This window comes from Centrocercus urophasianus, unplaced genomic scaffold, assembly GCF_019232065.1.
Source record: "Centrocercus urophasianus isolate 14NV4802_14NV808 unplaced genomic scaffold, USGS_Curo_1.0 seq_34, whole genome shotgun sequence".
Classification (NCBI taxonomy): Eukaryota; Metazoa; Chordata; class Aves; order Galliformes; family Phasianidae; genus Centrocercus; species Centrocercus urophasianus.
Window position 1 is genome coordinate 929,653 of NW_024884911.1, and position 26,820 is coordinate 956,472.

General features: G+C 54.0%; 1 protein-coding gene across 2 annotated transcripts; it reads right to left on the reverse strand.

The window, feature by feature from the left end:
• Positions 1–188: 188 nt before the first annotated feature.
• On the reverse strand, positions 189–26,768 carry WHRN (whirlin). 2 transcript variants are annotated; one of them, XM_042830836.1, is made up of 12 exons: positions 26,190–26,768; positions 17,534–17,749; positions 13,886–14,011; positions 9,346–9,548; positions 8,965–9,001; positions 7,943–8,155; positions 7,638–7,850; positions 3,575–3,646; positions 2,673–3,255; positions 1,157–1,335; positions 796–918; positions 189–371 (listed from the first exon to the last, which is right to left on the reverse strand). In XM_042830836.1, the coding sequence occupies exons 1-12, from the start codon at positions 26,766–26,768 to the stop codon at positions 189–191; spliced, it is 2,727 nt and encodes a 908-aa protein (XP_042686770.1). The 2 variants fall into 2 exon arrangements, with proteins under 2 accessions (XP_042686770.1, XP_042686768.1); XM_042830834.1 differs by having other exon boundaries at positions 8,965–9,011; positions 9,344–9,548.
• Positions 26,769–26,820: the final 52 nt, after the last annotated feature.

Consider the following 26,820-nt stretch of genomic DNA (forward strand, 5'->3'; position numbering starts at 1 on the left):
CCCCCCGGGCATAGGGCACCCCTGCCCCAAAATGGGTGCGAGTCTGTCCGTTCTCAGCCCCGTGGGGGACAGCTGGGGACGGTGTGGGATTCTGCGTGTGCATTGCGGTGCAGCAGTGGGGGGGGCACCGGTGCCCCCACGTCGCCTCCCATTCCCATCCGGGTGCCCCCCAGGGTCCCACGTGGCTCCTAAAGGGCGACGTTGAACTCTGTAACCAGGAAATCGATGTAGTCCTTCTCCTTCAGCTTGAATGCCTCGGCGATGATGCGGGCAGCCTCGCGGTGCTCCTTGCCCCGCAGCCCCGTGCCGTTCACCTCCAGGATGACGTGGCCCACCTTCAGCTGCCCGCAGTTGTGTGCTGAACCGCCGCGCTGCAAAGGAGGGACGGGCTCAGCTCTGCCCTTCTGCTGCTGTAACTTGAGGTTTGCTCCAAGAGCAGAGCAGGCTGCTCCCGAGGGCAGAGCTGCGGGCGCTGCTCCCCAGCCCTCATCCACCATTCTCCCTTCCCCAGCCCCCACACTTGGCAGGTTCTTGGGGCTGCCCACTTCCCCTGCACGTCTGCAGTGAGCCCTCCATTCCCGGGACACACCTCATGTTATGGGATCAGCCACAGCACGTGAACAACCCTCCACTCCTCAAGTCCTCCCTAACAGAATGGAGGCATCCCGAAAATCCCCCCTGGGCAGGGCTGGAGCCACACGGCTGACAGCAGGTGACTGTGGGGCTTTCCCAAGCCAAGGGGGAGCACAGGGCTGGGACGTGTGCCGAGCTCTCCCCATCCTCAGCTCCCCCTACCTGTATGGTGACGATGCGGGGCAGTGGCTGCCGCGTGTTCGCTCCGCCCTCGATGGCGATTCCCAAGGTCGGCGCGCTCTTGGACACCCGGATCAGACACGAGGTGGGCTCCAGGAGCCCTGGCTGTGGGCACAGGGCAGTGATGCTGAGGGGCTCCGGCCACCCACTGCGATCCCACAGCACACAAAGGCAGAGGGAAAGACGCTGCGCCAGCGCCTCACCACCCTCACTGTGAAGAATTTCTTCCTGAAATCTAATCTCAATCTCCCCTCTTTCAGTTTAAAACCATTCCCCTTTGTCCTGTCAGCGATGTTCTCTCCTTTGATCCCTGACCCCAAGCTCCCCCAGCACCCATCCTCACCGGTTTGGAGGCCCCTTCTGCTGTCCCTTCACTCCTTGTGCCCTCCTTGAGGCTTCTGCTTTTCCCAGGGACCGGCTGCCTGCTCTTGTCCTTGCTGCTGACCTCCACCTCGCCGATGTCCACCCCGCTGTCCTCGCTGAGGGTCTGCCCACTGTCTGACAGCTGGGAGAGCGTGGAGGCTGCGGAGAGATGTGGGCTGTTAGAGGGGGGTCGGATGATGGGACTGATTGTGCCAGGACATCTCCTCTGCTCCCGGGGCTGGGCAGGTCCCCCCTGCTTGGACCTCATTTTAGAGCGAGGTTCCCAAGTGAACCCATCCCAAAGAGTAGAGATGTGTGTCGGGAGCACCAAGTGCCCCCAAGTTTGGATTCGGGATTCAGTTTGGGTCATCAATTGGGGTGGTTGGGAGAGGACGGTGAGCTCGAGGATCCTGCTGGAATTACTGCGAGCCAACCCAGAGCCTTCCCCTCCTGCTCCGGAAGCATGAGCTGCCAGACTGGGGCTTCATCCCCTTGGAGGATGCAGGATGTGGGTGCAGAAGGAGCCTGGAAATGGGCATCGGGAACCCTTGCAGGGAGGACTGAAGCCCTGGGAATGTCCCCTTTGGAAGCGTTGGGTCCCACCGCTCGAGCAGGACGGTGCTTGAGGCAGGTGTTTGTTCCTCTCGATACCGTGATTAACGAACTAATTGCAGTGGGAGAGCGGTGCCACGGGAGGGCGGCAGTGCCACTCTGAGCATCCTCACGGCCCTCTTCTGGACCCACTCCCACAGCCCCACACCTCTCCGTGCTGGGGGCAGCGCTGCAGGTGGGGCCACAGGAGGGCAGAGGGACAATCTGCTCCTTGCCCACTGCCAGCCCACTACTGATGCAGACCAGGATGCAAGCACACATAGCTGCTTAATGTCCAGCTTTCTATCCATCAGGGCCCTCAAGTTCTTCTCTACGGGCCTGCTCTCAAGGAGTTATTCTCCCAATCTGTACTCATGTCCAGGATTGCCCCAGTCTAAATGCAGCACCTTGCACTTGGCCTTGTAGGATCTCATTAAGTTCATGTGCGCAAGCCTGTCCAGGTCCATCTGCACAGCATCCCTTCCTTCTACGGTGTCAGATGCACCACAAAGCAAACTTGCTGAGGGTACAACTTGATACCATTGTCAAGGTCTTTGATAAAGATGTTCACGAGCATCAAGCTGGAGCCATGGGGAATACAACTCCTGACCAGCCTCCACCTGGACACAGAGCCATTGACTACAGCCCTCTGGCTATGACGATCCAACCAACTCTTCACGCACCAAACAGTCCAGCTTTCACATCCATCTCTCTCCAACAGGCTGCTGGTCAGATCAAAGGATGTTGCCTCCTGCAGGATGCACTCCCATCCCACAGCCCAGCACTGGGACTGTGTGAGCAGATGAGCCCCCAAGCTAAAGCCAAACTGGACTTACAGCCAACACCCCAATAAACAAAGCAACGGGGACCCTCCAATTTTGCCTTTACCCTGGCAGTACACCCACCTCGAGCCTGGGGCAAGGGCCTCACTTCGTTGACATCGGGCTCGCTGTTGGGTTGGTGCACCTCCACCATGATGAAGTGCTGGTTGGCCTGAGGGCTGGGAGGAGGGGGAGCGGGGTGGGCTGGGGGTGGAGGTGGGGATGGGGACGCGGGGCTTTGGCAGCCGGCAGCCGCAGGGCCATCTGCAGGAGGGCTGGTCAGCCTGGTGGGGGACTGCACCCTGGGGAAGGGGCCGATGGGGGGATGGCCGAGCAGGGAGAGCTGGGGGTCCATTTGCCGTCGGGAGCCACGCGGGGTTGGGGAAATGGTGGCATAGATGGCGCTCGGGGAGGATTCCTCGGTGGAGGTGGTGGCAGTGGAGGCCACGCTGATGGTGTCCTTCTCAGAGTGGCTCGGAGGGGGTGTGGGGTTTCGGGGGGCCACAAAGAAGAGGCCTGACTGGGAGGACTCGGAGGAAGGGCGCTTGGGTTTGTCCTTCCCTGGGTTCCTGTGCTGGGCAGCGGAGGGGTCCAGCATCTGGGGGGCTGTGGGAGGAGGGGGAGGCTTGAAATTGGGGGGTTCCTCTGGGAAGGACGAGAGGTCATCCTGCCAAAGCAAGAACAGAGCCAGTCACGCACCCAGGGCACCACTAAAGCAGCTGATTCGCACAGAAATATCTTTCGGACAGTATTGGCAACATGACTCACAAAGGAGGACAATTAGAGGACAAACCACCCAACTTCTGCCTGGTTCCTGTAAGCACAGATGCTACTCTTACTCAGACACCCTGAATCCTTCTTCCAAAGCAGTTTGGTTGCTTTACTTCAGCAACTGCAGTGGCACCAGGGGTCGGTGACAGAGCAAATTGCTACAGAACCTGGGGTAACACTCAGTATCATCAATAACCAAAGGTGAGCTGTCTTACCAGAGAGATGTCTGGCAGGGTGTTGATGCTGCTCTGCTGGCAGTCTTCACCTTCCTCCAATTCTGATGTGTTCTGGAAAGGCAAATGCAGAGAAAACCTGGTCATGGCAGCGACAAGAGATCATTGAAATGCCAGCACAATAGGGAACATGCAGAGCGATGAAGGGCATTGCCTAAACCCCCTGCAAGCACCCCTCACTCAGAGGTATTTATTTCCTGGAGAATCACACACCATACAAACAAACAACTCAGTTGAGAAACGGCCTCTCCCAAGCTGCTGGGAGAGTAGCCTGCAGGGAACCATCCTCTGCAGCAGGGCAGTGGGCTCCTCTGAACCCAAACCTGTGTTTAGTTTGGAGAGAGGGGAGGAACGAGCTCTGAGGGCGTCAGGTTCAGTACCTGGATCTTCCCTGGAAGGCAAGCAATGAAAAAGACAGAATTTCCCTCAGCAAAGGAGAGCGGTCAGTCTTAATGCAAATAGAAGCTGCTGCCGTTGCTGAAGAATCGAAATGTCATTAGAAAAGGTCAGAACACAGCTCAGAACACGTCCTGGCCAGAGAAAGTCAGAAAAAATCCAGCGTGCTGCAGTTCCCCAATAGGTGCTGCAGCAGCTCCTGGTTCTGAGGAGACCACTGCTGTTCACTGAGGGCTGACTGCCTTCCCATCACATAGGGCTGTTTGCTCATCTGTGCTGGAACAGGCAGGGTACAGTTTGTGTTCAAATGCACGTTATTTATTGCAGGACAAACAACTGATTAGCTGCAAAGCTGGTGCATCTGCGTTTTGCCCATCTGCTGGAGGCTACTGCTGTGCCTGTAAGATGTCAGTGTCCCAAAATAGATGCGGGAGACAATTAAAAGCATTAGAGAAGCAGTAAAAACATTGATGCAAAGTGCTTTCATCTCCGTGGCTTCAGAAGGAACCCCGGAGACTGAGAGCTCAGAGCAATGACTTGTTCCAAGAGCAACAGGGAGGTCAGCCTGCAAGTCTGCTCCTTCCTCTGATGAGGGCGGATGTCGTCACCGATTCAATCCAATGCAGTGGTAGGTGGCTTTTGAAAGAGAAAAATCCCCTACCTGTTGGGTTACTGTGCTAAGCCAGGGCTGAGGGCAGATCTGGCAGCAGCAACAGAACCATCAGGCTCAGGCCAGACCTGGTGCTGTGCAAATCCAAGCTCTGCCGTGATACCGCGTGTCTGAGGCTGGAGGAGGAGACAGGTAGGGCTATTTCAAGAGCAGCCGAACTTGATATTGATTAGAATGATTAAGAACTGCTCTGGCAAGCCCAGAAGGACCACGCTGGTTTGAGTGCCTGGTACGAGGGCAGTGCAGGGCCCACCAGCTCCAGGGGAACCTCATCTCTGTCCCTAAACTCTTTCTTTTCCAGCTCTGCCTTTGCCCGCATCCAACAGCTTCCATTTGCAGACTATGTAGTGGAGAAACCACCACCTCTGGGGAATACAGATGATCAGCCTTTAATTAACCTCACCGCTCCAAATGAGTCCCTTATTTTCCAGTAGCAGAACTACACAGCCTGACTCCCACACGGTTTTGCTTTCGAATAACTGCGCCAGCCTGAGCGGCAGCCCAGCTTTCCCCCTCTCCCACTCTCCCAAACCTCCGCAGGGTTTGAGGATGGAGACGGAGGAGCCTGGGAGCCCAGGTGTGCAAAAGCCCCAGGCGCTGAGCGCAGACATCTCAGACTTTGAGTGATCTGGGGGTGACACAACAACACAAAGCACACATCAGCCATCCGTGTGGATGATGGTGCCTGTCCTGGAGGGCTCAGAGCAAAGCAGGGAGCTGGCACAGCCCTGTAATGGGACAAGTGGGGCTGGAGAGGCAAATGGTGCTGGAGACACTGAAAGTGTAGGAGGGCCCTTGTTCCTCTGCTCTCATTCTGCTCTCTCTGGGGACATGCAGACCATCTGCTAGATGTGAAGGAGGCTGCTGACTCTTGTGCTTATGGTTCACTTCCCAGAGAGAGGAACAGCTTCACACCACCGTCCTCTCCTTACTGCTGGTGACATGGAGCCAACAGGCTGGCGAATGAGCTGAGTTACTGCAGTGCACCCAGTCCTGCAGCTTTGTGGAGCTGGGAGCAAGCCAGCACCTATAAAGTCAGGCCCTGGATGGCAGTATATTTGTTAGAAGGCAGCAGAAAGAAAAACGAAATCAACAGAGATCTCAATTCCTTAATCCTAACAATGAGGGCTGAGACAGGAGGCAGGGACAAAATCCCTTAAGGGCTGCTTAGGTTGCAAGCAAATGAGAAATTCCCACTGCTCTGATCAGACAAGCTGCATCACATTACTTCAGCCTACAATTAACCTCTGCTTTGTGGGTCTCATCTTGAGATCAAAATCCTCCATTTACAACAGGTGGTGATGATACTCAGACAACCAACCAGCGGGTGGCACAATCAAACAACACTGCCTCATCTCCGAGCACCCTTCAAGAATCCTGGGATAAAATCACTTTAAGTCGCCGTACTGATCAGCCTCATACTGACTGTTTTTTGGTATGTTTGCTCACCAATCCATGATGGAACCTGCTCTGGTGTCACCGACTTTGCCCATGAAACCAAATTAACCTGTGTCCCAGAGGACACCTCCTGCACAGGTGCTCGTACAGACCTTTTCCTTACAAGATCTGTAAGGAAAACTCTCAGACATCTGTGCTGTTGGGCTTTGCAAAAGCACAGCCTCGAGCTGCCAGCGGCACACGAGGCTTTAGTGCAAGCAGGATGCTGGCACCACTTGGGTTTGGTTCACAGCTGAGCCTTGCCCGCACTGCAGCACTAAGACCCACAGCCCAGCAAAGCCACGGGAAGGAGAAGCAGAGTTGGGAGACACGAGGCAGCTGCTGACGTGGCTGAGACGCGTGCTGGCCCCCGGAGGGCTCTGTCCCCTCCTCCCCCCCCATGCACATCGCACGCACTCGCAGCCCATCTGCTATGGCAACCGCAGCGCTCAGAGCTCCGCCCGCCGGCAGCCCCTACCTCCATCAGGTCTATTAGCCACAAGAGCCGCTCCTGGGGACGTGCGAGGGGAAAAGCAGATGAAAACAAGCACAAAAGCGAAAACAGAACATCAGGGAGGATGCAGAACAAACGAGCCACAAAAGCAAACCCCAGCGCAACGCATCCCTCCTCCCGCACGCCCACCCTGCGGAACCCACATCCAGCTGCATCCCCACTGAACGTGAAGGCTGCCAGGGAGAGCAGCAGCAGAGCAAAGTTTGTAAGCTCTTCTGCTAGCTGAGATAAGCATCCATCCACCCAAAGCCCCTCGCCAGACCTCTGCCCACTGGCTGTGTTTCATGGGCCCCTGAAGCACAGTTCCACCCATCCCACACGTGGGCTGCTCTGCTTGCTGCCGAAGAAGCAGAAAGCCCCTCATCACCCGTTCTTTTTCAAGAAGGTTTTAATTTCCAAGGCTGCTAATGCATTTATGATGAAAGGCATTTCATGGCGAGGAAATTAATTTTGGGTCTGTGCGCCGGCACGCTCCAGGGGTGATTATGATAACTTAATTAGATGGTGCGTGCAACGAGGGCCTGACAGCGAGACATGGGAGTGCTGCTGCTCAGTGCTGGGAAGTGGCAGGGGCTTGGATAGGGTGCAGGTGGCCTGAGTGCTGGGCACCACTGGGATGGGAGCAGGCAGCCAGCCCCTGTGCGGAGGTTTAGAATGGGAAACCAAGAGCTGGCAGATAGGGGCAGGCATGGGGTGACAGCAGACAACCCAGCTGGGTTAGCCCCCACCTCTCTGCTGCAACACAAATGGATGGGGCAAAGGACTCTCAAAGCCAGCAAAAAATCATCACTGTCCTGCCACTCCAGGACACTGCTGGCTTTTCCCCTGTCTCTAAAAGCAGCGTGCTGTGATACAGCCTGCAGCCAGGGGAGGTGAGCCCCTCACACCCCGTAAGGAATAAGGAAAGCTTTGGAGGAACCCCCTCCATGCTGGGGAAATGCCTTTATAGCACTTCAGGGATGTGAGCTTGCTGTAGGGCTGCCAGGAGCAGGGACTGAAAGGTGAAGGAACAGCAGGAAGAGGCTCACCCGGGCTGAGCTGACTGTCGTGGAGGTGAAGTGGCTGCTGGAGGAAGAGATGGTGTCACTGTAGGACATCATGGAGTAGGAATCAGTGCCAACGCTGGGTCCTGCAGGCTGCCGGGCTTTCATGGACTCGATCTCTCTCTTCAGCACCAGATTGTCAAAGCGATCGAGGTCTTGTGGGGAGATCACACCCCTCACCTCTGAGAGCAGTGAGAACTGGGCCAGGCAAGCAGACAAGCAGAGAGATGTCAGAGCCTGACTGCACTCCCAGTTTGGGACCCATCCCATCACAGCTGCTCAGGGCTCACCTTCGCGTGCGTGTTGAGCAGCTCAAAGAGCGCCATGACCAGAGCATCCACAGAGATATGGCCTTCCTTATACTCATCCAGGTAGTAGCCCATGGTGGCCCGTTCCTGTTCGTTCAGCAGGTGCCTCGCCTGCTCCTCCAGCATGACCCGGGTCTGGTTCACCATGCTGCTCAGCGTCACCTGCGAGCCAGCCAGGCCCCGGTAGAACACGGGCTGTGGAAGAAGACAGGAGATTGGTTTTGGTCTGGGACACTGAGAAGTCAGCAGCTGACAGCAGTGTCCAGAATGGTCCCCATGCCCACCAGCCCCAGCTGCCTGCTGCTCTCACATCATTTGAAGCGATGCTGGAAAGAGCAACGCTTTGGTTACCCCAAGGAGCCACCAGCACAGCCATGTGCTCCGTGTCTGCCTAACTCAGCCAGGAAATCATGCATCAGTTGAATAAACAGCTTCCCAGTTCTGCTCGGCAGGCACAGACACTGAGCTGCCACTGTTCTAACAGCAGGCTGTGTTTCTCCCTGACAGAGCTGGGGGAACCGATGCCATAAGAGAGGGGCTTCCTACCTTGTGTAACATGCACTTCCACAAGCTCCAAAAGAAGAGGGTGTCACCAACACCAAAGCCAGAGACATCTGGCTGCAGACAAAAGGCTTTTTCCTCTGGGAGGGATTTCTATCTAACAGAGGAGGTCCTTGCTGCTCCCATCCCTGGCAGAGCTGTCACACCACAGGTGTATGAGGCCAGACAAGACCAGGGCTACCCCAGAACACTAAAGCTGAGGCTGGGGAGGTGTTTTGCCAAGCAAACAGCATGAAGCCATTATCAGTGTGAGCCACCTGTGAAACCTCACTGCTTCATTTCCATTTTAAAAGGAGCACACTTTGTAAAGGATTGCTTGGACAGGGCAGGCTGAGGCAGAGCTGCAGGCACAGTGCTGGGCAGGGTCTGGCTGGCTGCTTCCCTCCCAGGGGAAAGATGATGGCTGGTTTTTATCTTTAAGGAAGGGCTTTAGCAGCTCTTACCCTAGCTGTTGCCTCCGCAGCATGATCGCCCACCACCCTGCAAGGAGGGAGAAGATCAGTCAGCACTGAGCACTGCATGTCCATCAGTCATCCCCTGTTCTACACCCTGGATGCCTGTAAGCTAATGGGGGAAAGCTCCCACAACGCTCAGCCTTGATCCATCACACAGGTGCTGTCTATGAGCACCAGATATGGGCACCACAACATCCAAGCACTGGGGGTGGTCCCACAGACAGCTGGCTGAGGCATGAGGCTCTCAGCATCTCATGGCAGAGGATGTGCTGCCGTTCTACACCCACCCTATACATCTGCACAGCCCCTATGGGAGCTCTGAAGCAGCTCTGCACTCTGTACCCCTGTGGGGCTGTACCAAGCACTCACCCCGTGGAGCTGACGAGGGTCTCTCCAATCTGGGAGCTCGCTATCCACCTGGTCTCATCCACGGTGGTGCGGGCATGGGGCAGCCTCCCAATGTCCTTCACTGTCATGATGAGGTGACGGGAGGACTTGAGCAGCTTCACCGCCTCGTCGTGGGGGATGCTGAGGAAGCTCCTGCCATTTACCTCCAGGATCTGGTCTCCTACCTGCAGAACAAGGACGGGGTGAGCCTGGCAGGCACCATGTGCATTCCTTTCCCACTGCTCCACCAAATTAGGACTAAAGCAACTGGAGAAATAATGAGATGAGGGAGAGGATCCAAGTGCTGCTGGCTGGAGACCAAGCCAACAGCCAGTAATGGACCTGGCTGTGAAGCCTGGAGGAGCTATTTAGGATCCCAAGTCAGACTCACCTGCCAAGTCCTCTCCCTCGGAAGGACTTGAAGACCCCACTTGGTTAGGAACAACCCCCAATGAATACGCAGCCCCACTTCTTCCTTCTGAGCTCCAAAACTCACATCCACGTGCAGCATGGAGGGCTCACTTGAGATCCTCACCAGAGCCTCCACCTCTTTGCACGCTGTAGGATGTGGGACAGCTGGGGGTTCACCCCTCCTCTCCTCCCATTTCCTCCCCAGCTGCTCCCTTGAACTTTCATTTTGCAGCCAGGGTCTTTGTTGTACTCTGGGGCTTTCAGACAGTCAGGCTGTGTTCAAAGCACAGCACGCATCTGGCATTTTTCCCTTTGTCCCAAGTGCTCTCTGCTTCTAGGGCATTCCACGCACTTCTCACTCCCATATCAAAATTCACCCTGTTTCTGATAAGCCACCTCTTTGAAACTGCTCTTTCATATCTTTGCTTAACCATAGGCTTCTGCTCAGCTCTGTCAAAATGCAATCTTATTTTCTTTATGCTGCAATGCAAGCAGAACAAGACAGTTCCTTAAATAACTCACCCCATCTTGGAGGAGAAAAGGAGAAAAGAGGGAGGGGGGAAAAGCTTCTGAGGCTGAAGGAACAACACAGGGAGTCAATATAAACTCTCAGTCAGCAGCTCAGTCTGTCTCGTTCTGCTGTTTGCTCTGAGGAAGCCTCAGAGGGCTGGGATTAATTCTCCAGACTCATCCATTTGCTCCAGTAGGACATGACTCACAGATGCCATGCCATCTGCAGTGAGCTCTGACCCTGCTGGCACCTGAGCTTCCCCCAGCACTACCCAGAGCTTTGCTGGAGAAGCCCTGGGATCTGTGATCCTTGCAGGTGCACTGGAAGGCAGCAGGGCACTGGACAGGTGAACGTGGAGATCTTTTCGCTTTTGCAAACATAGATGCAGAGCTAGTGGATGGCACAGGGTCTCCCTGAGAAACCATAACAAGACACAGAAGGAGCTGAAGACCTAAGGATTACTGAATAGCCCAGAGGTGGGAAGAAGAGGGGAAGATGCTTTTTTTGCTCAGAGAAGCTGTGGGTGCCCCATCCCTCGAGGTGCCCAAGGCTGGATGGGGCCATGGGCAGCCTGAGCTGCTGGGGGGGGCACCCAGCACCCAGCAGGACATCAAACCAAGATCATATTTAAGGCCCCTTCCAACCTAAGCCATTCTATGATTCTATGCCTGTAGTAGCAATGTGAAAGCAAGAGCAATAGAGTCAAGATCTACCAGTATCACTCAACTATTTGGGTAAGCTCAGACAGGAAGGAGCTGGTAAAGATGCTCTGTAGAACCAGGCAGGACTGTGCAACTGGCCAAGATGTGAGGAAGCTTCTGAAACAACCTGAGCAGACACAGCTGAAGGAGATCTGCAGCTCAGCATGCAGCTGTGATTTGAGAAGGACCGAGTAAACCTGCAGCAAAAGATGTGTGATAGGAAACCGTGGCAAGAAATGTCTCAAGAGCAGCTCTAAAATGAGTGTAATGGTGATACCCAAAGGCGTGACCTTGCTGTCAGTGCATTCCCTGCGTACAGCCTGCCTGCCCAGCAGAAAGGACAGAACAGAAAGTTCCAGAGAAGAGAAACAATGCCTTGTGGCAATGAAGGTGAGAGGACAGATGGAAGAGATTAGGCCTGTTAAATTTAGAGAAGAGATAACGTGTCTGGATTTGATGGAGCTCTATGAAGCAACGCAGGCAATTATGAGAAGTCAAGGGCTCTTGTTTGCCCAATGAGTGTGTGGTGAGGCTGGACAAAAATCTCCCACAGCTCCTCAACACGCTGGGCAAGGCAATGGGAGGGACCATCAAAACCCCAATTCAATTAGGTAGTTTTATTGCAATTATGAATCTTTAATAGTTTCCTATATCAGGGATTAAACTTTCATGGTTTCTTAGGTTCAAGGCAGTTAGATGGATTTAACGCACCGCTCACCCTCCAGCTGCTCAAAAGCAAGCCAGAAGGAGCTGGCAAGCAAGGAGACAAGAAGCCTCTGCTTTCCATGCTCTGTCAGTGCAGTGCCCAGCACAACCTGCTGCTGGATGAGAACACACAGTGCTGCCTTTGGTGCCCAGGTCAGGCCTGGCACACACAGCTATGCATCGCCTCGCTGCACTTTTCACCCTATGGCTCATTCCCTCTTCATGTCATGCACTATTCTGTGCTACCTTCATCTGTCTGCAGGCCTCAAAACACAAGAGGCAGCTTTGTGAATGGCACCGGTGATGTAAAATCGTTCACTTCTTATTTATAGTCTGGTTTTTTTCTCTCCTTGTCTCATCCATGGGTATATATGGATCACAGCAACCTCCTCCTACCCCAGCCTCTGTGCTGCAAACTCAATATTGAGTTGTTTGTTCAAAGAAAGCTACCTGAAATCTGCAATACAACGAATGCAGAAGAAACCAGGATGAGCAGAGCCACGGACAGCAGCAGGACGAACTCATCTGCCACGTCCATCAGAAGGACAGAGCTGGGAGCAAGCATCCTGCCAACCCACGGCCTTCAGCCTCGGATTTCTGAATATGCCTGAAGAATGCACTGTCAGAAGGTTCAGGGATGAATAAACATGAAGGAGGCCGAGGGGTGAATATTTAATTCTGGAGTGGCTGCAGTGCTGCAGCCCCACATCCTGCTGGCACCTGCAGAACGTTCCCCACGTGGTGCTGCTTTGGCTGCCAGCAAATAATGCAAATAATTTAGCAAATGCTTTATGCAAAACCATGCTGCTGAGTCTTGGCTTGCTTTGGACAGCTTTGTTTTGCTCGTCCCTTTGCCCCAGAGCATCTTTCTTCCCCTTTGATACTTACAGGAAGCTGGTGTGTCAGGACCACAAATAGAAAGCATCCATCCCCAGGGCACCCACACCAGTTATGGCTGTGCCAAGCACGGCACAAAAGCAGCCAAAAGGAGAAGATAAAAGCATGGCTCTATGGCAGAGAGAGATTTCCTTAAGTCCCTGCCCCGTTTAGGTGCCACATCAAGAGGTCAGCAGTACCAACAGGGCACCCAATGCTGACTGCAGAGCTGAACTGGCAGCACGTTTCCCAAGGTCACTGTCAATGAGTGACAGCACACAGAGCATCACCAGGAGCTGGAGCTGGCACCCTCCTTCTCCCCAGCCTCTGTGCTGCAAACTCAATATTGGGGACCAGGCATCAACTTCGGCAGCTCATTAAATGGGGTTTTATTCTCTGCCCTGAAAAGGGCTAACACTGAAAAGGCCTGTAGCTAATTACCCACTGCCAAAACAATCCTGATGAGAAAAAAAGTCTACTCTGGCATCAGAGGAAGCAGCAAAACCCTCCAAAGTACCCAGTGCCTGAGATGTCAGCAGGAACCGCTCCACCAGCTCCAGCTGAGCCCGCACAGCAGAACACAGCAATGCATTCTCTGGCAATCACATTTACCAGCAGTTCTTCCCTCCACGAGAGGAGCAGGAGCCTGGAGAGGACAAGTTCAAGACTGCCTGAACTCCCCCAGCAAACATCTCCCTCTCTTTCCTCTGTCTACACAGAGGACTGCAGTGAGCTCAGTGCCCAGCTGGATGCAATCTTCTGATGCCACCAGGTGCCCACCCTGTTAAATATCAGGATTATCCCCTCAACATTCAACAGTCTACCACCATTTCAGTGAACTGAGAGAACACCAGGGAGTTCAGTGTCCACCCAGACTGACTGACACAAGGACACAGGCACTCAGAGCCCATGGATTGCAATGCAGAAAGCAAAAGTGCACGATGTGATTGCACAGAGCATCCTTTAGGGTGGATGTCACACCAGGTTAGGCTGCTGATTGCTCACCCCGAGGGTGGTCGTGCTGTTTCTGCTTGTTAGGACACGATCCTTACTAATGCCAGCGCTGCAGGATGAAAGCAGCACGCACCTGTTTGCACTGCAGTGAGCCCAGCTTCCTCGCACTGAGCAGCCCTGCACAGCCCTGCAGGCATACGGGGCACCTCATGCACACGTTGGCCCCAAACCTAAAGGGGTTGGATATGAAAAGCAGGGAGAGGGCACAGGACCAAGAACTGCAGCAGTGGCCTCACACTGACAGCTGTGTGCCAGCACTGCCCTGTGCTACGGCTGAAGCTCTCCATCCCTCCCATCCTCTTACCTTCAAGCCAGTGCTCTCAGCTTCAGATCCCTTGTCCACACCGGTGATGTAGATGCCCAAGGAGTACTCTGCCCCTCCTCGGATCATGAGCCCCAGTGACTTCCCCTCGTTCAGGACCAGGTTCACCTGCAGAGGAGGGGGAACAGATGCTTACATGGCACCCAAAAACTGCACAGCAGCATCTCAGCTCTGTGCTTCTGAGCACAGCCAGGTTCCTGTGCTGTCACCACCCACGATGACAGCAGGTGTCATTCTGCCATGTCTCCCTGGGCTTGTCTATTCAGTAATTACCCACATCCAGCCAGGATGGGAGCAGCCCAGCTCTGCTTCCCCGTGTTCTGAGCACTGTGTCTCTTTAGGGAGGGCAGAGAAGAGGGCCAAGCAGACTGCCTACACCCAGCACAGCATTTGCCCGTACAACCCAAGGGCAGTTTAACTCTTTATTTGCATTAACACGTTGCTCTCACTGAACAATTCCATTATAAAAAGTTTGAGTGTATTTTTCAAAAGCAGAAAAGCATTCAGCAGTTCCAAAATCCTCCTTCTTCCCCCTCTGCCCAAGCAACATTCAGGATTTCTTTCCTACTATAATTTCTTTGCCATGCCTTCGCCATGCATTTCAATAATTCCCCAGTTTTGATGACAATCCATGCAGCAGAAATGCAGCACAGCACACACAGCCACAGATCAGTGTGAAAATAGCTTTGTACTGACTGCATTCCCCCCTCTGCTATGCATCCCTGGACAATAAACACCTTTTGCCAGCACTGCTCTAAGCTGGATTCGAATGTTTACATTTCCTTTCAACACTGCCCCAAGGGATTTGGAAGCTGAGCTCATCTCCCCACCCTGATAGCATCAGATGGAGTAAGAGATACACAGCACTGCTGTGGTGCTGCAGGAGCTGCTTTATCACAGAACCATAGAACGGCCTGGGTTGCAAAGGAGCACAGTGCTCATCCAGTTCCAACTCCCTGCTGTGTGCAGGTCACCAACCAGCAGCCCAGGCTGCCCAGAGCCACATCCAGCCTGGCCCTGAATGCCTGCAGGGCTGGGGCATCCACAGCCTCCTTGGGCAACCTGTTCCAGTGCCTCACCACCACTTTGTTTGCACACACACCAAACCCAGACTCGAGGAGCAGCAAGTGGAAAACAGCACATAGAGCCCAAGCAACCCAGGTTTGAAAGACCTTCCACCCAGCAGGGCCAGCACAGAGCCCATCAGCTGCAGGGCTGGGAGCAGCAGGAAAACTGCAGGTGAATGGAGAAGTGACCACACATCCTCAGCAGCCCGGACTGGCTGCAAAGCTCAGCAAGGTCAGAGCAAGCAAACTGCAAGAGGAGAGCAGCACTGCTCCACATGGAAAACATCACTGTCATCTAATAGGAAGAAATCTGTCCTCATCTCGCCTGCTTCTATTATCCTTCATGCTCAAGTAGTCACCATTAGGCTCTCAATAACATCCAAGCCGTGCAATGATATCACAGATATATTTCTCCTTTTTGGATTTTTTTTTCTTTTGTAATATAGCTACCTTTGAGCACAAAACTGCCTGGAGGCAAAGAGACACTCTCTTCTATGCGTATGTTTTTTTTCTTCCTTCTCCTGCACCAAAAACATAAAGGAATAAGCAGTTCCCCTGGCCATCAACACATTAGAGCAAGGATTTAGTCGATGAAATGGCATTTCTTAGGGAATTAGCAGCCCAGCATTTGCAGAGCGTTTCTTCTCCCTCCCAGCGCAGCAGCACCTCTGAGTTTTCGCCGGCTGATGATTTCCAAAGTGCTTTTAATGAAATAAGCTGTCAATTCCAGAAGCACAACAATGACAATTCACAGCCTAAGTGGTCTTTGCTATTGTCAGAATCCAGAGGATTTGAGTCTGGACAGATCACAAACATCAGTGGGAACCTGTGGGGCTCGAGGCAGACAGGGGCATCTCTACTGCCTGACGAATGTGGGATGCCTCCACCAACCTTGAATTTCACCTTGCCAAAACTGGAAACATCACCTTAACTACAGCAGATTCACTGAACTGTGGCAAAGCATTAACAAACTTTCTGGTTTACAACCTCCTGCTGCAGGGCTAAAATCCAATCCGCTGCGCTTCCCCAAACAGCACCAGCTTGAAAGCTTTGGCCTGTGTGTTCCAGGACATTCAGATCAATTAGAAATAGCAGAGGGGTGTGAGGGGGGAGGGGGGGGAGCACACAAATCCCCAGCCTCTCCCTTAGGAAGTGCAAACATCCAGAAATCAAACAGCCCTCGGGGGTACCTGTCAATTCCAGCTGACTGTGCTGAATTAACCAGAGACAGGTTGCATTTATTTGCATGATAGTTGTCAACAGAACATTTACAGCAGCAATATGCATACAAACAAATAATAACAATTAAAAAAAAGCGAGAGGATAACCGTTATCCTGTTATAGGGATGGATTCACCTCTCAGGGGTGTATGGCAAAGTCAGGACAAAATGATTCTGCTAATTGGAGCTCCAAGCACGTGCTGTGCCTCATGGCACAGGCAGTCGGACCAAATAACCCCTCTCCATCACGGATCACTTTCATGGTGGGGTTTCCTTTCACTGCCAGCTGGCAAAGCAGGACGCTTTGGATACAGAAGTGCCTTGGTCTTTTATGGGTCATGCCAGGGAGTGGAAGAACGAGCACAGATTTGGGGAAAGCCAGGCAGGGAGCTACTCACAGCTTGGCAAAGAGCTGCTGAAGGCAGCATGCCACGAGCTGGGAGTACCACGAAGCACGGGCATTCCAGGCTGGCAGATCTCCCCAGTGCCCTGCCACGTAAAATGGCATCACAGCAATGGCACCAGAGCAGCACAGCCTGAAGCAGGGACAGTTTCTCCAGGCAGCTTCAGGCCTGAATGTGTCACATAGGGCAACATAGGGATGGTGCCCCTCACAGCTCAAGAGTGAGTTTGTGCAAAAGCATCCAAGTCCTGCATCACATCTCCCTGCACATCCAGCATTGGAAAGGGGCTCACACAGCTGCAGGCTTGCATGTTGATACCCAGCATGCAGCAAAGGAACGACATGCAGAGCAACACCTCCTGCCTGCAGCTTCAAAGAGCCTATCTGCTCTGCTGGGGCTGCATCAAGGTGACACTGAGTGGTAGGGGGTGGGGGACACTAGCAAGCCAGCAGCAGTTGCTTTTCTTTCCTCTTTAAAGTAAAAAATAATAGGCCTTTCTCCCTCGTGGCCAACATGAATATTTCAACAGCAAACTCCCTCATCCTGTATTAGATTTTCCCCTTTCTGGCTGAGGCAGGAGCCTCCAGCTTACAGATCCCTTACAGCTTCTCCAGGCAGAGCTGGGGGCACACAGTCGAAGTGCTGGGTGATCTCTAGATGGCAAGATGGAAATACTGAGGCTCGGGTAACTCCATGCCTTCGGGCTGCTCACTCATATGATAGTACCTGGATATCCAATAAGCAGCAGAGAGGCAATAGCATCTCCTTTTTGCACAGGACCAACAGGTTCCCTATTCACCACCTTGGAGAGCATCCACCCCTCCATCCCAAGCCTTCGCAGCACACAGAGAAGCAAAAACCACACAGTTGGCGAAGATGGCCGGCACCTGCATGGCAGCAGGTAACACGAGGCAGGCCCGCCGTGCTGCCCTTGCTCACCTTTTTCTCATCTCCCTCCTGCAGGAGCTGGAGGTGGCTCCTCTTCTCGCCGTCCTTGCGCAGCGAGCTGTTCTGATGGTGAGGCAGCCCCGTCGGTGGGGACACGCTGCGGCCCTGCGGGTCCACCCAGGTGTAGATGTGGTTGGTGACGTAGCCCCCCGGGATGCGTCCCACCGAATGGACGGACAGGTTCAGCTTCTTACAGCCTTTCAGAACCTGGAAGGGAAGGCACAGAGAAGAGGGAGTCAATGCCTATGGATGGGGAAGGACGATCCGCCTTGGGGCCCTGGAGCGACAGGACAGGCTTTGTCCTTCCTGGAGGCTGAAAGATGTCAAGCTACTCTGCACACCCGCAGAATGTAATGAGAGATAGAAAAAGCCAGTGAAACAGCTCAGATTTTTATATTCTCTTGAACTACCACAGTGCCCAGGCCATGATGCTGTCGATGATAGAGGAAATATGCTCTCCCCATCAGCAGATGAAGCCGTGTATAGGGCACTGACTGCCTGCAGGGAGCCCCGGCGTGGGCTGAATCCCAGACTGAGCCTTCTCTGCACCCTCTGAATGGGCTCAGTGCTTGGGAAAGCAGCACTTTTGCTCCCCCCCAGGCTGGTCCCAAGCTCCATCTTTAGTAATGCTCCTGATGTCCAACAGACACTGACAGCTCCCCCAGAAATTCAGCCATCAAGAGGCTGGTAACCCTGCCTGCAGAAGAGGGATTTGAGCTGGGTGATCTTTAAGGTCCCTACCAACCCAAGCCGTTCTATGATTCTATGATCTCACCAGCTGCCCTCCCAGGACAAGCCAGCAATTAATGAGCACAGCCATTAACAAATACATAAATCTATTTCAAACAGCATGCACCAAGATGGCCTTGAGATGCAGATAAGGCTATTTGCAACTGCTCCCCTGCCTCCCCAACTTTCACTGCGAGGAGCTGGCATTGCTTTTATTAAAATAACATTAACATTATGGGAGCTCTCTGGGGACAGCTGTGAGTGCTGATCCCTCCGAGGCCTCAAGAACATCAATGCTCAGGATCTGCTCTCAGCAAGGAGCTGCTTTGTATTTTTCCATACATGCGTCCTTCTGATGAGCTGCCCCTGCAAGGTCTCCTCTCCCCACTGAGCAGAAAAGCTGCCGAGCAAAGCTCGTGACAGTGAAGAACCAATTCTTGCAGCTCATGGGCAAAATGTAATGTCATCAGAACTGCTGGGCTGGCCGGGTCCCAGCTCCAGCCTGGCATCACTCCTGCTCCTCCCTGCCAGAGCTGAAGGATCCAGCTCACCACCTCCCCATCACATACAGCAGCTTGGCTGCCAGTCCATCACGTGCTCCCAAGGTCACCACATGCCTGGAGAGCTGGAACGAGGGCTGTGAAACCTGCAGCCCCAGCAGAGCACTTCCACTTCCCATAGCTTCCCCAGCCACGGTTGCTGTGCTTCTCCATGGTGAGCTCAGCCATGGAGGCCCTGCAGCGTGTCCAGAGATGGGATGGAGCTGTGAGGGGGCTGGAGCACAGGTGTGATGGGGAATGGCTGCGGGAGCTGGGATGGGTCAGCGTGGGGAAGGGGAGCTCAGAGGAGATGGCAGTGCTCTCTACAGCTCCTGAAAGGAGGCAGTGGTGAGGTGGGGGTTGGATGAGTGGTGATGACCTTATGTCACACCAGAGGCGGTTCAGGTTGGATATTAGGAAAAATTTATTCCTCAAAGCAGAGATCAGGCACTGGAACAGGCTGCCCATGCAGGTGGCAGTCATCGCCTTTGGAGGCGTTCAAGAAACAGATGCAGCAAACTTTCCAGGCATGAGAAGCTAGAGATTTACACAGGGCTTTTCACATCCCCCTGCAGCTCTGCTGATGAGGCTACAGGAGATGGGCTCTCCTGCAGCAGGGAGATGTTTTATGCATGCAGGTGACAGCCGAGCACCACAGGGACAGAGCAGCCTGGGATGAAGAAGAGACACAAGAGCAGGAGCTGGCAGGGCCCTGGGACCCTGCTGGAGCACAAGGATGGCTGCTCAGAACATCTCTGCTTGGCACCACTGATATTTGTGCTGTGGCATGAGGATTCCTGGCCACATTCATCCTCCATTTCACTGAGACCCTGTGCCAAATGGCACTGCTGCTATGCTATCTGGATGGGGTAAGGCAGACATCACAGCATTCTCAGTGCTGCTCCCCAGGTCAGACTGGAGCATGCAAAGTGCTCCCCCTGCAATCCTATGCCAGTTGAAAGAAGAATTTAAAAAAAAAAAAAAAAAAAAAAAAAAAAGGAAAGAAAGAAAAATAAATTTAAAAATTGGTCCTGCAATCCCAGTCCTGCTTTCATGAGAAGCAATGGGAATCCAGCATGGTTTCAGCTTGAGTTGTGATGAAACTGCTCCATGTGCCTTCACAGGCATGAGGCCACTGCCAACTCACTGCAGACTTTCTCCAAGTTGCAGAGTTACACAGAGAACTTAATTACTGGAGACAGCAAATTAATCAGCCTTTTCTCACCAGCAAACACATCTGTAGAACGTCCCATTGCCTGGGCTGGATGTTCAAGGCTAAATAATGTAACTGCCAGCAGCCTCTGGCCCCTTCCAAAGGAAGAGCGGGGATGTCCTCAGTCCTTTTCCAGCCCCAGCCTTCAGATGCACACTTTCTCAAGGCACTTAAGCCTCTGTCGATGCAGGTCAGCACATTTGCAGCTGAATTTATTTACAAGAACAGATCTTTGACTCATGAGCTTCCACCAGCTTGAGAAGATTCTTTATTTGTACTTTTAAGTTAAGTCCCAGCCTCTGGGGTAAATACATTGGCTGCAGGTCCCACCGGCTGGCGAATCTCTGCTGTTTTAGAAGTCAAAGCCCAGCCCCTTTGTGGGGAGGAAGGCAGAAGAGCAGGGATAACAGCACACGTTCCGTAATGAAGCACAGCAGGCATGGGAACGAGACCTGGCACAGGTCTATGGAGCCTCTGCACATCCACACAGCAAACCAGACCTTAACGAAGCGCTTGGCAGCAGAGCTGCAACATGAGGCATCCATGAGCCAAATGGGAGCAGCTCCCACAGCACAGCCAGAGACAGAGGCACCCATCAATGAGCTGCGGCTGAGGGCGACTCTCCATCTTCCTGCACGGGGAGAACTTCTCTTCTTCACTCTTTCCTCCCCCCCAGCACTGAGCAGGATCCCCAGGGCTTCCCCAGCACTGCAGCTCCCAGCTGGATGTGGGGCTGCCCCAGCAAAACAGCTCCGAGATGAGGTGGAGGTTGAAGGCTTCTGATAACAGAAAGTGCTTTGGGTGTAGAGATACTGTGTGAATGAATCTGGAACCGAAGGCACTGATTTACTCATAGACCACACAGGCATCTTCCTCAGCAGAGACAGGAGTGCTGAGGCACCATATATCCGTGGCAGAGGACAGCATCCATTTTCCAGCTGCTCTCCATGAATGCCAAGCAACCAGCAGGAACCACTGCCCAGCCTAACCACACTCATTTCTCCCCCCTGTGCCTCCTGGAATGTACTTGCACACAGTCCCAAAGCCCACCTGAGCACAGCTTTGGCCAGTTGCACCAACCCTCAGTGCAGGTCTTCATCTTTGTACCCCTCTCTGCAAACCATCAGGCTTCTGCCCTGCGGGGCTGATGGAGAGAAAAGAAGGGCTGTGGGTGGGATGAATACAGGGAGAGCTTCTTCCTCAGGCACACGCATCCTGAAGCCCAACCACTGCAGAGGTGCCCCCTCAGCAGCACTATCCAGGCTGCAAGCTCTTGACAAAGCACGTTGTTTGATGGGCACACTAAACCAAACCCATTTGCAGTGGACCATTAAATAAAATAATTCCACCTCCTTAATCCCTCTGCGGCATCAGCGCAGACCTCGCTTCCCCAGGGCCCTGCAGCACATTGCTGCACTCTGCTCCAAGCTCAGAGTGATTTGGCTTTACTTCAGCTATAACTCATATGAAGAAGACCACGGTGTGAAGGCTGTAACAGCAGCGCCGCAACGCTGCTCTCACGCTATGGAGGACTTCCCCCTTCTTCTCATGTTCTTCACACTCTGGAGGAAGCTGAAAGGCTGAAGGCTGTGTAAAAAGCATCTCCGGGCCTTCAGAAATCCTCTGGTAGGAACACAGATGTCAGAACTGAATGGCAATTAATCACTGGCACTCCTCTGGCAGCCTGACTGTAACACGCGTCTCGTACGGACGCAGCCCACTCGCTTACCTCTGCTGCTAATGAAATGAGCAATCTATTCCAATTCATCCTCTTAGTGGGTAGATCGCAGTTTGAAACAAGCAGCATTAACTCAGAGCCATCCTCCCCCTCACTGCAGAAGCAAGATGCTTGCTTCCAAAAATAACAGACTAGGGGCTGCTCAGATAGCGGGCATCCAAGCACAGCTCCATCCGCGAGCTGTGAGGGTCAGCGTGGGGTTATCCATCAAAGCAACACACAGTGCTCCACCAAGTCCAAGAAAAAATAAGGTAAAAACCACCCAAAAAGCAAAAGTGAGCAAAGCGTTGAGGGGAGAGGAACACAAAGATGCCACAGGAGGGAGGCAGAGGGAGCTGTGCGAGCTCCAGCACCACCCAGGAGTGATTCGCAGAAGTTTGAACGCTGTCTCCTGAGCTATGCTGGGATGGGACCGAGCCTCTCAGCTCGGTTTTGCTCGGCTCAGCTGGCACCCATCCGAGTGCCAGAGGGGATGGAGCGGCCCCTGTGTGCGCTTACAGGGGTGGGGGCTGCAGGGGCAGGGCTGGGACCTTGCACGGGGAGGTGGAGGAGCGTTGAGTGCCTGGCTCCTCTGCAGGCAGAGGAAGAGAAGCGGTGCACGGGCAGAAGGAGGGCAGCAGAGGCACTCACGGTGGAGCGCGGAATGAGAGGTGGGCACAGAAGGATGGAGGGGTGAGGCAGACTCCTCGGCAGAACAGACGGGACCTGCAGGAGGATCAGCCCAACCTCTCTCCCACTCGCAAGGCAAAGGCGACAGCAGTTCGGTTTTCAACAAGAGGTGCTTATGCAAATCGATGTAAATGCATGCGTAATTGTGACTGCAGGCAGTTAGCCTCGGGGCATCGGGAAACCGTGTCCCTGTCACCCGGGAAGGGCAGAGGAGATCTCAGTTCCAAGGACAGCCCGCTGTCACCCCCCCAGCTCCCACCCGCAGAGCCGGGCGCTGCCCCGTGCATCCCTCGCACAGCCCCAGGCAGCCTTAACAGCAGCAGGAGCTCCGCATCGCCTCTCCGTGCTTTCAGAACAACAACCCAGATAAAAGCTAACTCCTTTCTGCTCTTTCTTGCACACAGAGAAGCGAGAAATAACGCAAGCAGCATCCACAAACCCTTACTGCCTAGAGACGGTCAGTTACCTGGTGAAAAACGAACTCTGAAAGAACCCATGCGGGTAAACGAGGCGAGCAGCAGTGCCGGCACAAAGCTCCTGAGCACAGCACCCAGGCACTGGGCAGGAGCAGAGGTGCTGCAGGCAGCGGTGACAGCAGCACTCACTGCAGCCACGTCGCTCCAGCAGACACGCTGTCAGCTCAGGAGAAGGGATTTAGAGCCCAATCATTCTCCGAGGAGACATGGCATTGAGGGAAGTGTCAAGGAAATCCATCATCTTCCCTGAGGACAGAGGAACAGAGTAAGAGATACTTCCACTTGCCAGCTGTGTGGCACAACAGTGCTTTTGTTTTCCTCTAGAAGAGGGAGAGGCTTTGTCCTTTGGGTTATCTTTCCAAGACAGAACTATTTATTTACAAGGAGCGCAGCAAATCACATTTATTGTACTCTGAGAACCACAGATGCTCTCAGCAACACCGGCCCCACTGAAGGAGCCAACACCAAAGCCATGTGCCAGCATCCTCACACTATGAGCAGGGAGATTAAGGACCTCCACCTAATTCTTCTGCATCGGTACAATACTTCATTTCATTAGGGCTGGTGGAACGAAGGGAATCCCACCAACTTCCCACTGAGGAATGCAGCAGTGCAGCAGCCAAACCCCCACTGCAACAGGGCCAGGGATGCCCCAGATGCACACGCTCACCCCAAGCCACCTCACACACAGCATTAATTTGATAGGCCCAATTAGCACGCTGCCACAACGGAGCAGCACCTCGTCACCCGCAGCCCAACATTCGGCCCCAGGGCGCCATGAGTGCCACAGTGACACCAGCAGGAGCCCTGCCCTGCATGGAGCATTGCAACGATTTGAAATGCAGATGCCTCCAAGTCCCAGGGCAAGCTCCTTCCCTCCCTCTTTTTTCCCTTGTTGAAAGCAACAAGGCTGATACTCTTACAGAACCAAGGCTTGATGCACTGCCTTTGCTCCCCATTCTCCACCCAGGACTCGGTTCCCAGCCCCTCACAGAACGGGGCTGCATCCATCCCTGCCAGCTGCTCATGCAGCACGGTGTGGGATCACTGAGCACAGCAAGTAAGTCCCATAGCGATCATCCATTCATTAGTCATCAGAAGAAGCAATGAAAACACAGTTTGCTTTCCTGTAAGCTGCCCGGAAGGTGGAATTGTTCTTTGCTCAGAGCTGCACACCTCTGCTACGTCTCTGCATCATCTGCAAGCACCTCAGCTGCTCCGGACACAATATTAGAGCTTATTAACACAAACTTTCAGCACTTCTGTTAAAATCAAGCACAAACTGTAGCGAGGCTGATGAAAGCCAACTGCCTGCTAGAAGTACAACAGACGACACAAGCTCTGTCTCTTAAGCCATAATTCAAGTGACAGTGATCTTTGTCTGAAGTGCAGTCCTGAACGCCGGGATGATGGAGCTGTAATTGTAATGGAGTCATTTAATTTTGAGTTGGATGAAAGAGAAAGCACTGAGCAGCCAAGCAGCAAAACTCCACTGCTCACATAAAGGTTAAGAAGGCAATCATTTAAGTGAATTGTTTTGGAGTGCTCAGCTAATCCTGTCATTAAAAAAAATAATTGTAAGTTAATCTCATTTTCCCTGAAATACCTACAGACTGTCACACTGCGTGTGCTCACAGCTGAGCATCCCTGCAGCACATTGGGCACAGAGGAGCTCCTGAGCTCTGCCATCCCCCACACCCCAAGCAATGAGCTCTGACAGCCTCCCTCCCAGCACTGCGAGGCTCTGCACAGCAAGGCTGCCACAGACGGGCAGCTTCAAGCTGCAGGACAGCTGAGGTGGAAACACAGCACTAAAATGTGCTCCTTTTCAGAGAGCCACAGCATCGTGGCAGAGAGAAACAGGCAGGAGGCACTTGGGAGAGCGCTCTGCAGCTGGGGTTTGTATCAAGAAAGCCCAAACCTGTGTTTCCCCACCAAGCCACAAAGTTTGCACTGCTCTGATGGAGCAGAAGTGCTTGCAGAACTGTGACACTGACCATGAGCTGGGCTCCTGGGGTCACCCTGCAGCTCCCCATGGTCACAGCACCTGGATGGGAGTTGATGCAGGAACTCCAGTGCAGCTCCAGGACTGACATAACAGCTGAAAGAAGTTCAGCTCCCAAACAGACAGTTTTTAAGCTTTCCTATTAAAATAGCAGTGGTAAAATATAGCTCTCACCACAGAGCAAGCCCTTACCAAACTGCATCCTACGGGAATTATTTCTGTGCAGGAAGCACTTAGCTTCACACGATATTAATAGAGTCTAAAAGGCATCACATACGTTGTATTAGAGAACAAACTGAGAGTTATTATGTGAATTACCTGGCGCAGTGGGCTGAATTACAGATCATTCAGCAGACATGAGAGCTTCTGACACCTGGCTCCCCATTGCTGCAGATGAAATGCGTGGGGCTTTTCTCACAGTTTTAAGAGCACAGAATTGCAAGGCTGACTTCCAGAAACGTTGACTTTATCTTTCTGTTATTAGAACAAAACAGCAGCGAAAGAAAGAATTCCTACAGACTTTTCCCTCAGGGTCTCAGGATGGCCAGCATTGCTGCCAGGCAGCAGATGTGCCCCTGTATGGAGCACAGATTTAAGGCTAGAGCGGGGAGCTCACAGCCACACAACTTCAATGCTGGAGAAACGCACTGCCCAGAGCAGGCTGCTTTGGCTTCTTATGGAAGAGTTAAAGCACAAACAGCGACAAAAGGGTCTCAGTGCCCCACACACCGACCCTCCGTGCACTGCCTGCAAGCTGCAGCCCTGAAGGCTGATTCCCCAGCTCCGTAGGTTTGCTGAGCCCAGCCGCCACACGATCGTGGCTATGCAGTTAGGAAATGGCTTAGGGTCATTCACACACGGACACAGCCTCGGGATACCGAGTACCAGCTCCAAACATACAGCTGTCAGCAGCCCTGCGCCTTTGATTAGAGCTTCTATTCCTTCTCCCTGGTCTGCTTTGGGCACTCTGCGCCTCTCTTTCTCTCCCTTTGAGTGCAGGCAGCACGGTTCGGCGGCTCAGTGCGCACTTTAAGTGCAGCTCCTGCAAATTTCCAACTTCCAAACGCTTCTCAGACTGAAGAAAGCGGCACGGTCGGCGCTGCCACATCACACAGAGACATCGGCAGCACCGCTCAGCCCCGAGGACCCCGGAACGGCTTCGCACCGCGCTCCGAAACTCGGGACGAGCCCGAGCCGTCACCGAGCGGCCACACGGGGCCGAAGGGGAGAGAGCAGCTCCGGGACGCGCACACCCGTCGAGCACGAACCCCGCGTTACCTTGACGGCCTCGGCGTGGGTCACTCTGTCCAGCGGCTTGCCGTTCACCCCCAGGATCTGATCCCCGACGCGCAGCCCCTCCCGTTCAGCCAACGAGCCGGGCTCCACCAGCGACACGTAGATCCCTACTCCGTGCTCGGCTCCGCCGCGGATGCTGAAGCCCAAACCCTCGTGGGCTTTGCTCCGGCGCAGCGTCACCTGGCGCAGCTCCCCCGGGGGAGGCGGGGGGCGGCCGGGGGGCGGCAGGTACGGCCCTTCGGCCGTGTATTGGTCGAAGAGCAGCTGGTCGGAACGCGGCAGCACCAGGCGCAGCAGGGGCAGCAGCTGCCGCCGTCGGGGCCCGTCGAGGAGAGCGCGGAGGGAGCGCACCAGATCGCAGACGTTGCGGCGGCCGTGGTAAGCGTTGAGGCAGAGGATGAAGCGCTCCCGTTCCGCCTCGCTCAGCAGCGCCGTCAGCGCCTGGTGCAGCCGCCGCACGTTAGCCGACAGCGGCCGCAGCGCCGGCCCCGCCGCCGAGCCCAGCGAACCCGACGAGGACGAGGAGGAACGCAGCGAGACTCCGTCCGGCTCCGCGCTCATCTCCGCGCACCGCACCGCACCGCACCGCACCGCACCGCACCGCACCGCACCG

Coding starts and splice junctions, on each gene's coding strand:
- WHRN (XM_042830834.1), bottom strand. CDS start 26,768: ATGAGCGCGGAGCCGGACGGAGTCTCGCTGCGTTCCTCCTCGTCCTCG. Junction 17,750..26,189: donor CCCACGCCGAGGCCGTCAAG/GTAACGCGGGGT, acceptor CTTCCCTTCCAG/GTTCTGAAAGGCTGTAAGAA. Junction 8,156..8,964: donor CTGCGGAGGCAACAGCTAGG/GTAAGAGCTGCT, acceptor CTTCTTCCACAG/CCCGTGTTCTACCGGGGCCT.